General features: G+C 38.1%; 2 protein-coding genes across 6 annotated transcripts in view; one reads left to right on the forward strand and one right to left on the reverse strand.

Moving 5' to 3' along the window:
• The window catches only part of LOC141391980 (ras-related and estrogen-regulated growth inhibitor), a 56812-nt gene extending 53607 nt beyond the window's left edge, over nt 1-3205 (forward strand). For all 5 annotated transcript variants that reach the window (XM_073964794.1, XM_073964795.1, XM_073964799.1 and 2 more), the window contains 2 exons: nt 2217-2528; nt 2589-3205. In XM_073964794.1, the coding sequence (XP_073820895.1) occupies nt 2217-2528; nt 2589-3002 (726 nt within the window). In that variant the 3' untranslated portion in view covers nt 3003-3205. The remainder of the gene's footprint in view (nt 1-2216; nt 2529-2588) is intronic.
• On the reverse strand, nt 3105-9952 carry gudu (Armadillo repeat-containing protein gudu). The gene is made up of 6 exons (XM_073964785.1): nt 9635-9952; nt 5291-5994; nt 4832-5054; nt 3959-4772; nt 3678-3892; nt 3105-3384 (listed from the first exon to the last, which is right to left on the reverse strand). Exons 1-6 carry the CDS (start codon nt 9734-9736, stop codon nt 3244-3246), a joined length of 2199 nt encoding a protein of 732 aa, XP_073820886.1. The 5' UTR covers nt 9737-9952; the 3' UTR covers nt 3105-3243.
• Nucleotides 9953-12001: the final 2049 nt, after the last annotated feature.

Below are 12001 nucleotides of genomic sequence, written 5' to 3' on the forward strand. Positions count from 1 at the left end.
GATTTGACTGAAGACATGTCACCTCAAAATGAAGCTACAACAACGCCAAACGGAGATATGGAGCTATTTTCCAAAGTATTATAGGGAAAAATTTAAAAACTTCATCGCGCGATATCTCAGAAACTTGACCTATGGCGAAAATTTCCTTTTGGGTTCTTAGTATACTCATCAAGGGCTTTCACATTCAAAAGAAATTTTCCACCCCCCAGACTTTGAGTTCCATTTTGTGTCACAGTGTTATTAGAAGGTTGGGCAGGTTGATTAAATTTTTAAAAAACAACTCTGAAGCCAGTTTGCTTATAACTTCAAAATTACTAATAACAAAAGCAAAGTTTTGTTTATTTGTAATAATGTCAAAGTTTGTTTTGCAATGACCCACATGAAATAAAGCTTTATTATGTTTGTATTGAAAATTGACTATATTAGTCCATTTTGGTATATCCGCCATATAACACGACGCATCGCTTTTAGGAATATTGAAGGTGGCATTAGTGTTTCTAGAGGTTAAAAACGCGTTTGTATGGTGAGGGTGACGTAGGGGAGAATGTTAAAAGCAACGGTTTTAACCGGCTTTAACATGATTACGCCCATGACTTATCATGGTGCCTCTTCCATCTCAAGTGAACCCTGATCCATTCATAAGATCTATAAACACTTGGGTTGGCCTTTGGGCTAGTAATCCACCCTATAATGTAATGATTGTACCATGACCAAACTCCTGTTGTTGTTTGATTTAAAACAAAAATGAATCAAAGATTTTTTAAAAAACAGAAGTTTGGTAGTATTTCGAAAGAGTTTGCATTCGAATCGTCTACTGAAACAGGCCATTATTATACCCTATACCACAATGTGGAAAAGGGTATTATAAGTTTGTTTTGGTAAAAATTCATGTAACACCGCGAAATATTCGTCGGAGACCCCCAATGTGGTATACCAATCTTCATATCTCGACGAGATAAAGCGATTTTGAGATGTGTGTCCGTCCGTCCGTCCGTCCGTCTGTCCATTACAGCCTAAAATATTCCGTTATTTGTTTGTAGTGTAATAATAAACTCGCTAGAAGTCGCAATTATACATCAATAGTCACGAAATTTTGCACCGGGTAAGAGCATAGGTCGAAAAAGATGCCTACAATTTTAAATGATGATCTGATATTCTTTAGCGGGTGAAATGGACCATTACTTTTGTATGAAAAATATAAAAATTTTATTTTTCCTTGAGGACATACATATATATTTCACAAAGTAGCCTACATATGGAAAAAACTACTGACTTTTCCTCTGATGTAAATTGCAATAAAGTGTTTGCTAGATAACGAGCCACTGCCTAATATATAATGGGTTCTGTGTAGAGAACCACATTTTTATCCCATGCTACATATTGTCTCTCCAAAAGTTTATGTAACACCACGAAATATTCGTCCTAGACCCCTTATTTGGTATGCCAAAATTCATATATCGACGAGATAAAGCGATTTAGCGATGTATGTCCGTCCATTAAAAATTGTAAACAAGCTTAAAGCCGCAATTATGGACCGATTGTAACGAATTTTTTAAGGAGGTTGGGTTCGGGACAGAATAGAAATGATTAGTTTTTGGTGATGATCGTGAAATGTTCAGGGGATGAATTGGACCAAAAACAAAATTTTAACCAATTTTGTAGCGGCTCTGTAGGTGAAAATAATAACCCGCAAAATTTTAAACAAAGTTTGAGTTTATGATGAAGAAGAAGCGTACAAACCAACGTGAAGATCAAATAATACTTAGCGGGTTAAATGGACTGAAACTTTTGTGTGAAATTGGTAAAAATTTCAATAACGTAGCGGTTAAACAATGGAAGTAGTAGTACTACATAAGTGGGTTCCATTACATTTTAGTTTGTGTGAACTAAATTTTCATTTCCTGCTACAAAAATGTCTTTGTCATGCTAGATAACTGTTTGGTTTTGGTCATAAGTGTTATACATTACATCTCTGATATTTGATAATTAAATTTTCACAATCATTGAAAAGAAGTTCCGTGGAGAGAGATTGTCCAGGGATAGTGGTATAGGGTATCCCATGGTCGGCTCCGTCCGACTATAGACTTTTCTTACTTGTTTTTTTTTTTTTCAAAAAGTATTTCTAGAAAACTTAGCTTTCGGTTTGATTTTAGGTGTTTTACTTTCACGTATTATTATCTGCTTTGTAATGTTTATCTATCGTTTTTTGATTGCAGGAAAACGACTGTAGTAATTTGGAGACAAATATACGCTGGGCTGATGCCTTCATTTTGATGTATTCGGTGACCGACAAGTGCAGTTTTGACGAATGCAATCGTCTAAAATTTCTCATTAATTACAATAAGAAACGACGTAAGTTGGGCTCAAACAATAAGGATGGTATGGCGGATGTTCCCGTCATATTGGTGGGTAATAAAAATGATCAAACTGGCGATCGCATGGTCACAGTAGAGGAGGGTCAAAGAAGATATCGTGAATTATCCTGTGCCTGTTTTCATGAGATTTCAGTAAGGGAGAGTGTTGATCAGGTAATTGAGATTTTGAAATGAGGATTCCCTTTCTATTTAATAATTACGGTTTTTCTTTAGGTCCAAGATGTTTTTCGAGATGTCTTTCGTTTTTGGCGTGTATCCAGTAAAAATCCCAAACTCAAACGTTCCACAAGTGATGTTCAAAACGAGGCTATAAGTCCAGATTCGGGCTGTTCATTTTATGAAACTGCCTCTCTGGCCAATGAAACAAGGCGTTCCTTTTTGGTCATCAACAATGCATGCCTCGAGGAAAATGATCATTCCGAATCCAATGATGACATGCGGTCGAGTAGTTTGAATAGTTCGCACAGTGAATTAGAGACACCATTCCGTAGTCGTGCTTCAACAGATGGTACTTTGCTATCGAAGCCTCGTCGTTGGCGTTATCCACCACCAGGTTTTCTGCCGCACACAAATCGTGTCGAACGACGCATGAGCATCTCCACAAGGGGGAGTAATGCAAGCTACTGAACCAAAGCCAGAGATGCCATCCAGAGTGATTTGGATAAATTATATTTTTTTTATTGTCACCAATGTAAACTGACTGTGTAAATAGCTTAGAACAAATTTATATTTTTTGTAAGTGTATTTATTTATTTTACTATACCAAAGGAGAAATTAAGCAGCTGATACAAACAAACAAGAGTGCAAAGATATACAATGAAACTACATAATTGATGGGTGTTTTATTTGGAACCTTTGATTGGCGGGTTCAGTCATCATCGATTTTAAGTAAATATTCCTCGGCTCTCAATGCCAATTCGCGTATATTGCGCAGACAACCAGCTGCAGCCAATTGTAACTCTTTGTTGGTAGAGCCGACACATTCCAGTAAAAATGGTACCACGCCACTCTGTAAGAACAATTTTATAATTTGCATAAAACATCCGGGAAATAAAAATTGTTAATAACCGACGTTTTAAAAGAAACGAAAAATCGAAATATATGCCGGATGAGGGCGGTTCTTGTCACTTGTGGGTCTGCGATTTCTATTTTTCGTTCCTTTTAGAACGTCGATTGCTACAAAATGTGACCGCCTAAGTCTGTCGGTTCAGCATGAAACTCTTAATGTAAGGGTCGTGGATTCGGACCCCACATTGGGCGCCAAATTGTTACTAAAAAATATATTGTAAGTGCTACAAGTACCTGATGCATAGTAATACAATTTTGCGGATCCATTGATAACTTTTCCAAAGCCATAGCTGTAGTACGATGCACCTCAGGATCATCGCTGGTCATATAGGATACAATTGGTGTAACTGTGCGCAGACGTCCCAGCTCTTGAGTATTATTACCATAGGTGGCACAACTTGCAATGGCTGCTGCCAGGTATTTTCTAAGCAAATCTTCCGTGGTGTTTACTGGAAGATAAAAAAATGAAAAAAATTAAAAAATATCGTATTATCACGTTACGGAAACAAACTTACCTAACTCAGCCAATTTATAGATCACCTTCAAATCCGTTAATATGGCCAAGTTAGTGCTATCCTTGGCAATGGTTGCAATGGCAGCACACACTGCCGACAATACCAATATATCTTTCGATCTCAGTAGACCAACTACCAGTTCCATAGCTCCCACCAAACTTCTAACCAATTCTCCTGATTCTCGAGCATTCTCCACACATGGGCAAATGGCATATGCGGCATATGCCTGAACTCGGGGATTGGTGTTTTTCAATAAAGACCAAATAAGACGCACCGCATCCAAATCCTCCAAAATACTCATACTTTCCGTATCCTCAGCACATTCCTTGAGGGCTTTAGCCAAATTCTCCAACAATGGAGCATGTGAAGAATTCAGCAATGATACCAAGGAAGGCAAACCATTAGCATTCCGTAGAACATCACGATTATGTTGAAACCTTACACATTCGGCTATGGCACCAACAACATTAGTCAATACCTCGTCGGATTCATCATTCAGCAAGGTAACCAAATGATTGACCGTACGCAGCTGATCGAATTTCATAACATTTGCATCGGATACAGCACACATCCAGATAGCTCCTGTGGCTCCAATTAATAGTGGTTTATTTTCTCGTATGGTTTTATCTTTAATTATTGCCACCAAAGGTTCCAGACCGCCAGCTTCTTTTACCAAATCTCTGGTGGCCTGATCAAAGGCACATTTATAGATGGCAGTACTGCCCTCCATTTTCAAGTCCAAACTGGCTGAATTCAAGTGATTTACAATGTCTGCCACCATATTTTCTGTTCTTATTGCCAGTTGAAATTTGGGCTATGCAATTGGGGTGGACTATTATTTTCCATCCTATTAATTTCTTGGAGGTTTCTTACCTGAGATGCACATTTCTGTATTGTACCCATAATCGGTATAACCACATCAATGTGACAGGATTTCAGCAAACGAGCCATCAAGGGTACAATTCCACTTTTCCGCATTATCTCCTTATTGTGACGTGAATCTGACAATGACCATAGAGCCCTGGCTCCAGCCCTGGCCATATTGAGCAGTTCAAGTTCTTCAACATTCAATTCTTCGCGTGGTGTCTGTAGAATACTAAAAAAAGCAAAGAAGAGGCAATTTAGTTGATATAGTGATTGTGCAGCTTACACAAGCTTGTTTAGCTTGCAGCTAGAGGTGTGTTCCATAAACTGCACATTCACATTTTCCTCTCCTATTTTCTGCTAGACAAATTTCGTTGAGCAGAAACTAAGATTTATTTCCAAAAGCTTAAAAACAGTGTCAACGAAAGATTCAAAGCTTCTCTCAATTATACAACGCCCTCTACTTACTGCAATTTTATATCCAATAAATCCACCAATTTCGGTATACCACCACAAACACGAACATATTTTCTCGCCAAACGAACCTTCGCAACATTTGCCAGCGTTTCGGCTGCTACAGTTTTCAAATTATTCAGCGAGGAATTTAAAATATCTATAATCAGCGGTATGCCATCCAAATCCACAATAGTTTTTCGAATATCAATATTCAACGAAATATCAGCCAAAACCGTCAAGGCACCCAGGCGACACTTGTCATCATTACATTCCAATATATTCACCAATACATCCAGACCACCAATATCCTGTATGGCAAATTGATTAATTTGTGTTGTCAAGTCATAATCCTGGAGACAACACAACGACACTATGGTGGCTGTTTGGTTTCCAGCTTTTATGTATTTCACCAATTTTTGAATATTATAATAATCTGCTGGTACTTCAGCCGAACGAGCAACATCCTTCCAGCGCTCTTCTTCATCGGTGGATGATTCAACTTCAGTGGAGTCGGAATCAGCAGCATGAATAGCTTGTTTAATATTCATTTGACGATCAGGACAACTACCACAGTTTTTGGCATTGTTTTGGGAACGTCTCAAGCGGCGAGATTTCATTGCCGTATTTGAAATGTTCTTTCGGGTCTTTTTATCCTTGGCGCTGTCCATTTTTTGTGTAGTGGAGAGCAGGCGATTGATTATAATGGAATGTGCCGACTGCAATAGATTCCACAAAATATAGAAGAAGTTTATTCTACTTTCAATGTTTTATTGAAAAAAATAAACAAAAAACGTTGCCATATCAACTTGATGGGGATAAATGTGGAGCTGTTGTGGGAGTGTATCTATGAAGGAATTTGTTAAACACATTCCTTTACATGGATTATATTGGCTTATTATTATGCACAGCATAATGCATATAAGATTTCTCGTAAGACGGATCCGGTATGCTATTGCTGATTTGTAGTTAGTCGTAGGTAAAAACATCTGTAGTGTAATTCTGTAACTCATTCTTTGAGTTACCGATAAAATCATTAAAATTAAAACACAAAATTATGAATGAAAAGTATCAATAAACAGTTTCAGTTCGATTGGTCAAATGCAACTGTGCTAAAAATGAGTTACGAGATTTTAACTAAACGGACACCAAAGCCAAGTTAAATAAAACACTGTAAAAATTGACAACACTGTTGATATCGGTAGGACTTAGCGACAACTTTATTTTGGTTGTTAACTATCGAAAATTTTCGTTAATTACCAAAGTTATAAGCATTTTAATTTTACTGATTTTTTTCGATATCCAAAAAATGGGTTAGAGTATCCCACCACTGGTCTCCACTTTCACCCCGGTGGATGAAAGACGTACTACAATTTGGATGAAAGCTAAATTTTTCAAATTCAGTCAAAAAACATGGTAGTTAGCAGTTGTTGTTGTAATAGTATATGGTATATTTGTAAGTTCGTTATTCTTCTTAATCTGGCTCTGGGTTCATTTCCAATTCTACAAATGTAGCTGCTTCTATGGGTTGTGGCCACTGGAGTTAGTTGAGTAGGTTTGGCATGGCAGTTAAAATGTGCAGTGTCGTGTGGGCCTATGCCGCATGCTGGGCATATGTTTTGCACAAGGATCGATGCTTGTCCTATAGGAATTTAGACGGCGCACAGTGGTTCCGCCCGTGGACAAAAATCGAAAAATTGATGGCGACAAATTTTATTGCGATTGAAATAAATATTCTCTAAACATATAAAATTTTTAACATCCAGCCTTATTTTTGTAAGTCCCAATTTACATTAGGCGAGTTTACTTGCGGTAATTGTCAGTTTGTTGGTAAGAGAGGGTGTTGAGAGGAAAAGGGTTACCACATGCCTCACCTCTCTCTCCATCGAACTGACAATTGCCGCAAGTAAACTCGCTTAATGTAAATTGGGACTAAATTTACAGCGGTTATACGCCAAGTTAAGTCGAAGAAGTTGTGATTTGTATGTATGTGAGGCCTTAAAAACGAAAAATACATCCGCAAAGCATTCGTACGTTATGAGTAAAATTATAAAAAATTGGAGAGGTAAATGTGCAATTTTCAAAATGAAACTTATATGTGATGGCATTGGCAATGTTTTTACGAAAAAACAAATGCATAAATCGTTTTCTAACTTCATTAAAAATAATTTCTAAATAAATGCCTTTTTCTGCTATTTTTAATATAATTACTATTAATTTATGTTGAGTTTTACTAATGTTGTGAGCATTTGTCAGTCTCGAATTTTTTTTAGAATGCAGGGGAAAGTCTCTAGTTTACGATTAAAAAAAGTCCAGCTGCCCCAATCTGCCACCCGCTAAGTTATTCCTTTTACACCACGCCCGTAAAATCGTCAAAATTCCGAAAATCGGGAGGTACGTTTATTTGGGAGCTATACCTAAACTTGGACCTATACTGAACATTTTTGGCAAGGAGGTATTTTGCTCACTCAGAACTCAAAATGCAAAATTACAGCCAAATCAGTTGAAAAATGTGGGTAAAATCGTCAAAATTTCGAAAATCGGGAGGTACGTTTATATGGTGGTTATACCTAAACGTAGACCGATATTGGACATTTTGTATAGAGGTATTTGGTTCACTCAGAACTCAAGGTGCCAAATTACAGCCAAATCAGTTGGAAAATTTCGCTAGAATGGTAAAAATACCGAAAATCTGAGGGTACATTTATATGGCGGCTATACCTAAACGTGGACCTATATTGAATATTTTTTGCAAGGAGGTAGTTTATTCACTCAGAACTCAAAATGCAAAATAACATCCAAATCGGTTGGTTAATTTGGCCAAAATTGTCAAAATACCACAAATCGGGCGGTACCTTTCTATGGGAGCTATACCCAAATATGGACCTACATCCACTAAAAATGGTTTTCTATCTTTTTGGCTTGTTACAAACCTACGTTTAAAATTTGGAGGCGGTAGCTCGATTAGAACTATTTTTGACACTCTTTTCCATACAAGTGGGACCACTGTGCGGCGGCACCATCCCGATCGTAGTTGAATCAAAACTACTCTGGTTTGTCGTGGCAGCAGATGCTCCTCAGCTGCGATAGATATGGGATGATCACATAGTTATTAATGGCATCTGCGACTGCATCGGTGTGAATGCTATTTAAACCTACTTAGAGGTTCTCTCTCTCTCATAAACATCTCTCTGACATGCCTAGGTTGGTCCTATTCACCATATGGCTCTCACTTTAAAACCCGAGCAAGTACTGCAACGAAAGCATGCCATTGCATGATACAATAAGAAGGTAGCATTATCAGCCCAGCTGATGGTAACATAATGTGGCAATTGCATTGAATTTATGTCAAATTTTGACATCTTATGTTACCAAAAACGGCAGTTGCTGCTACCTTCTTATTGTATCATGTGCCATTGTGTTGCTGTACTGGAAGAGTCTTTGTCTCCTCATGTAGATGGTCCACTGAAGACATCAGTTGGCACCCTGTTGCAGTTCTCAGGACGGCATTCTGATACTTATATTCGTGGACCACACTGGCGCCACATAACTTACCACAGACCGACCTATCGCGCTATATGTGGTAAACAAGGTTTCTTTATGTGCACCCCATGTGCTGTCAGGACTTGAGGACATTGTTCCTGCATCTCAACTTGTCGCAGATAGATGTGGCATGCGCGGACGCCATTAACATGCTGTCAAATGTGACTCCTAGAATTTGGTGGTTGTTGGTCGTCGAAATTCTGTTACCATCGACCATGATATTAAACTCAGTGTTCACCTCTGCAGTCCATTTGCTGAATAGAGTGGTTGTAAATTTATTTGCATATTCCTCGCGTGGAAGGAGGTGGTAAACCCGTCAAATAAGAGTTCAGCCTTTCACAAATGACATCAGGGAAGAACCCTGACTCCAAGATCGTACAAACATCCGCATACGTTACAATCTCAATGCCGTCTGGAGGAGTTGGAATACAGGAGAGGTAGAGGTTAAACCGTTCCGGAGATATCACCCCACCTTGGGGAACTCACTATTTCACTCTACGAGGCTTGGACAGCTTGTTCCTGAATTCATTCAAATGGCCGGGGGGTAGTCTGCTCGATGTCCTCAAAGTATGATAATATCAAAGGCTTTTGATAAGTCGAGCGTCACCATTACTGTTCTACCACAAGGCATGTTCCAGTAGAGTCCTCTACTAATATGTGTGTAGATGGCGTGCAGCTCTATTGTCGTGCTGCGCTGCTTACGGAACCCATGCTGATGATCGACAACTGGATAGCTATTTCCTATGCTGGGTAGGAGTAAAGCCTCAAGATTCTATGCTACGGGCGACAAAAGCGAAATCGGTCTATACTATTTACCTGTGCTTGCGTCCTGTCCATTTTCCAGACTTCGGGAATGATGTGGATGGCTAGCGATAGGTTGAGAACTTTTGTGAGATACTCGACTCCCGGAGATTTCATCAGTAGGCCTATTCTGTAACTTTTTAACAATCGTCGGATCGACAACGTTGTCGACACTAAATATTGTTTGCAGTAACGATTGTGCTATTCTGTAAAAATGTAGACAAATTGTCTATAAACTTTCAAAAGCTTTCAATTTTGAATGTATTCATAAACAAAACATACACACAAACCAAAGGCAAATCCAATATTGAACTTTTTTGTCGATTTTTTAACAACGACAATTTTGGTGTTGTTTCTATAACGACATTTTTAACAAAAGTTGTTAAAATTTGTTTACAGAATTCAAAGGTTGTCAATTATGTTGTTAAAACGAGTTTCTCGAAAAAATAACAATATCGACTGTCGTTAAAAAGTTACAGAATAGGCCCACAGGTCCCAATTCTTGTGGTGATTTAGCGTTCCGGATAGCATTCCCAACATCATCCATTGTAAAGTGTGGTGGGTTATCCTTGACAGGAAGAGATCTAATGCGATGTAGTACTCTTTTCTTCGCCCTGTCACTCCCAGGATGCTCCACAAACTCTCGATTAAAATAACTTGCGCATAATATCAGATCAGTCTGCATAACACCCTCCAACGTGACTGAGGTAGTAACTTCCTTGTTTTCAGGCATTTAGAGTGGCTTAACCGTTGCCCACAATTCACTAATTCCGGCTCCAATGTTGGAATTCCTCAGATGAGTTGTTCCGCTTATGCTCACCTACCAACCTGTTAATTTCCAGTGTCAGCCCACTGACTTTAGGGCACTAGGGTTTGCTCGACGAAGCTCATCACACTAATTTGCTAATCACGTGGCCTCTAATGGTAAATTTGGTCTCACACAATGCATTCGACCAGCAGGTATATGGTCACCGGATGCAGCAGTATTGTTGCCTCGGAATTTTTTCTTTGCTATCTGAACATCAGAAGGATTGGTCTGATCTCTGAAGCGGTGATTATAATAACTATAGTGAAATCTCTGAAACTAGGCCGATTACCTTTCCCAAAATTTATGAAAATGCCACGTTCAGACGTGAATGATGAAATCGGGCGGTCTGCTGATGGAGACAATTATGGTGAGATGTTCTGACCCAAGTTAAACGACAGATTGCCAGGTGATGTCCTTTGTCAGACCTCTGTAGGCCTATTCTGTAACTTTTAACAACTTTCGATATTGTTTAAATTTCTTTTGTTTTTGTAACAACTACAAAACAAACAAATGAAATTGTTGTAAAATAAACAATGAGTAAAGTTGTTAAAATTTTACAGAATAGGCCCCCTGCAGGCCTATTCTGTAACTTTTATCGATTGAGAAGTTGTTAACATTTTTTTTGTTTTTGTAACAACTACAAAACAAACAAATGAAATTGTTGTAAAATAAACAATGAGTGAAGTTGTTAAAAAGTTACTGAGTAGGGGGGCAGATGATACGATGGTTATGTCTGTCTAACTGTGACAATCTCCGCTAATTCTGGTAGGGGTGCACTCATTGACCGTGCAAAACGTAGAGCTAACAATATCCAATTAAAATGCAAAAATGATGCATTTTCAGGGATTGGAACATCGAGTGCTGGTGTTAAGTGCTGGGGGACTGCGGGGAGTCTCGTATTCTGATGATTTCCTTAAACTGCACTTTGCAAACATTGTTGGTACATGAATGAGTGGTACATGGATGAGTGGCAGTCCACTTTCGAACCTGTAGGCATATTCTGTAACTTTTATCGATCAAAAAGTTGTTAAAATTTCTTTTGTTTTTGTAACAACTACAAAACAAACAAATGAAATTTTTGTAAAATAAACAATGAGTAAAGTTGTTAAAAAGTTTCAGAATAGGCCTACTGTAGGCCTATTCTGTAACTTTTTAACAACTTTACTCATTGTTTATTTTACAACAATTTCATTTGTTTGTTTTGTAGTTGTTACAAAAACAAAAGAAATTTTAACAACTTTTGAATCGATAAAAGTTACAGAATTCCTACACTGATCTATGTCCGGTTACTCCATTCGAGAGTTGTGTTGATCGAAAAATGTTTAGGTTTTGTGGCGGAGGTGCCTAAAGGAGTTATCCGATAAGGCCATCTTCGAACTTATGTTAAACAAAGTATTACGAGAGTATATTGTATCAATCTATAAAGATGTTAATTTATAATGAAAAGAGGTTTAAAAGAAAGGGAACCTCTATTCGGAATAAATGCTTAGATACAGCGACAATACATAACGATCAACTCCACCCCTTGTAAACATATCCCATTATTTTTTCTTCTCTTTCGTCAGAAAATACCT

The sequence above is a fragment of the Musca autumnalis genome, unplaced genomic scaffold, assembly GCF_047663935.1.
Source record: "Musca autumnalis isolate F117 unplaced genomic scaffold, ASM4766393v1 scaffold_2, whole genome shotgun sequence".
Taxonomy (NCBI): Eukaryota; Metazoa; Arthropoda; class Insecta; order Diptera; family Muscidae; genus Musca; species Musca autumnalis.

Bases quoted from the DNA above. Each gene is read 5' to 3' on its own strand.
- gudu (XM_073964785.1), bottom strand. From the start codon at position 9,736: ATGAAATCTCCGGGAGTCGAGTATCTCACAAAAGTTCTCAACCTATCG. The intron at 5,995-9,634 runs GTAAATAGTATA...AATCTATTGCAG, and splicing joins TGGACAGGACGCAAGCACAG to TCGGCACATTCCATTATAAT. The intron at 4,773-4,831 runs GTAAGAAACCTC...CCAATTGCATAG, and splicing joins TACAGAAATGTGCATCTCAG to CCCAAATTTCAACTGGCAAT.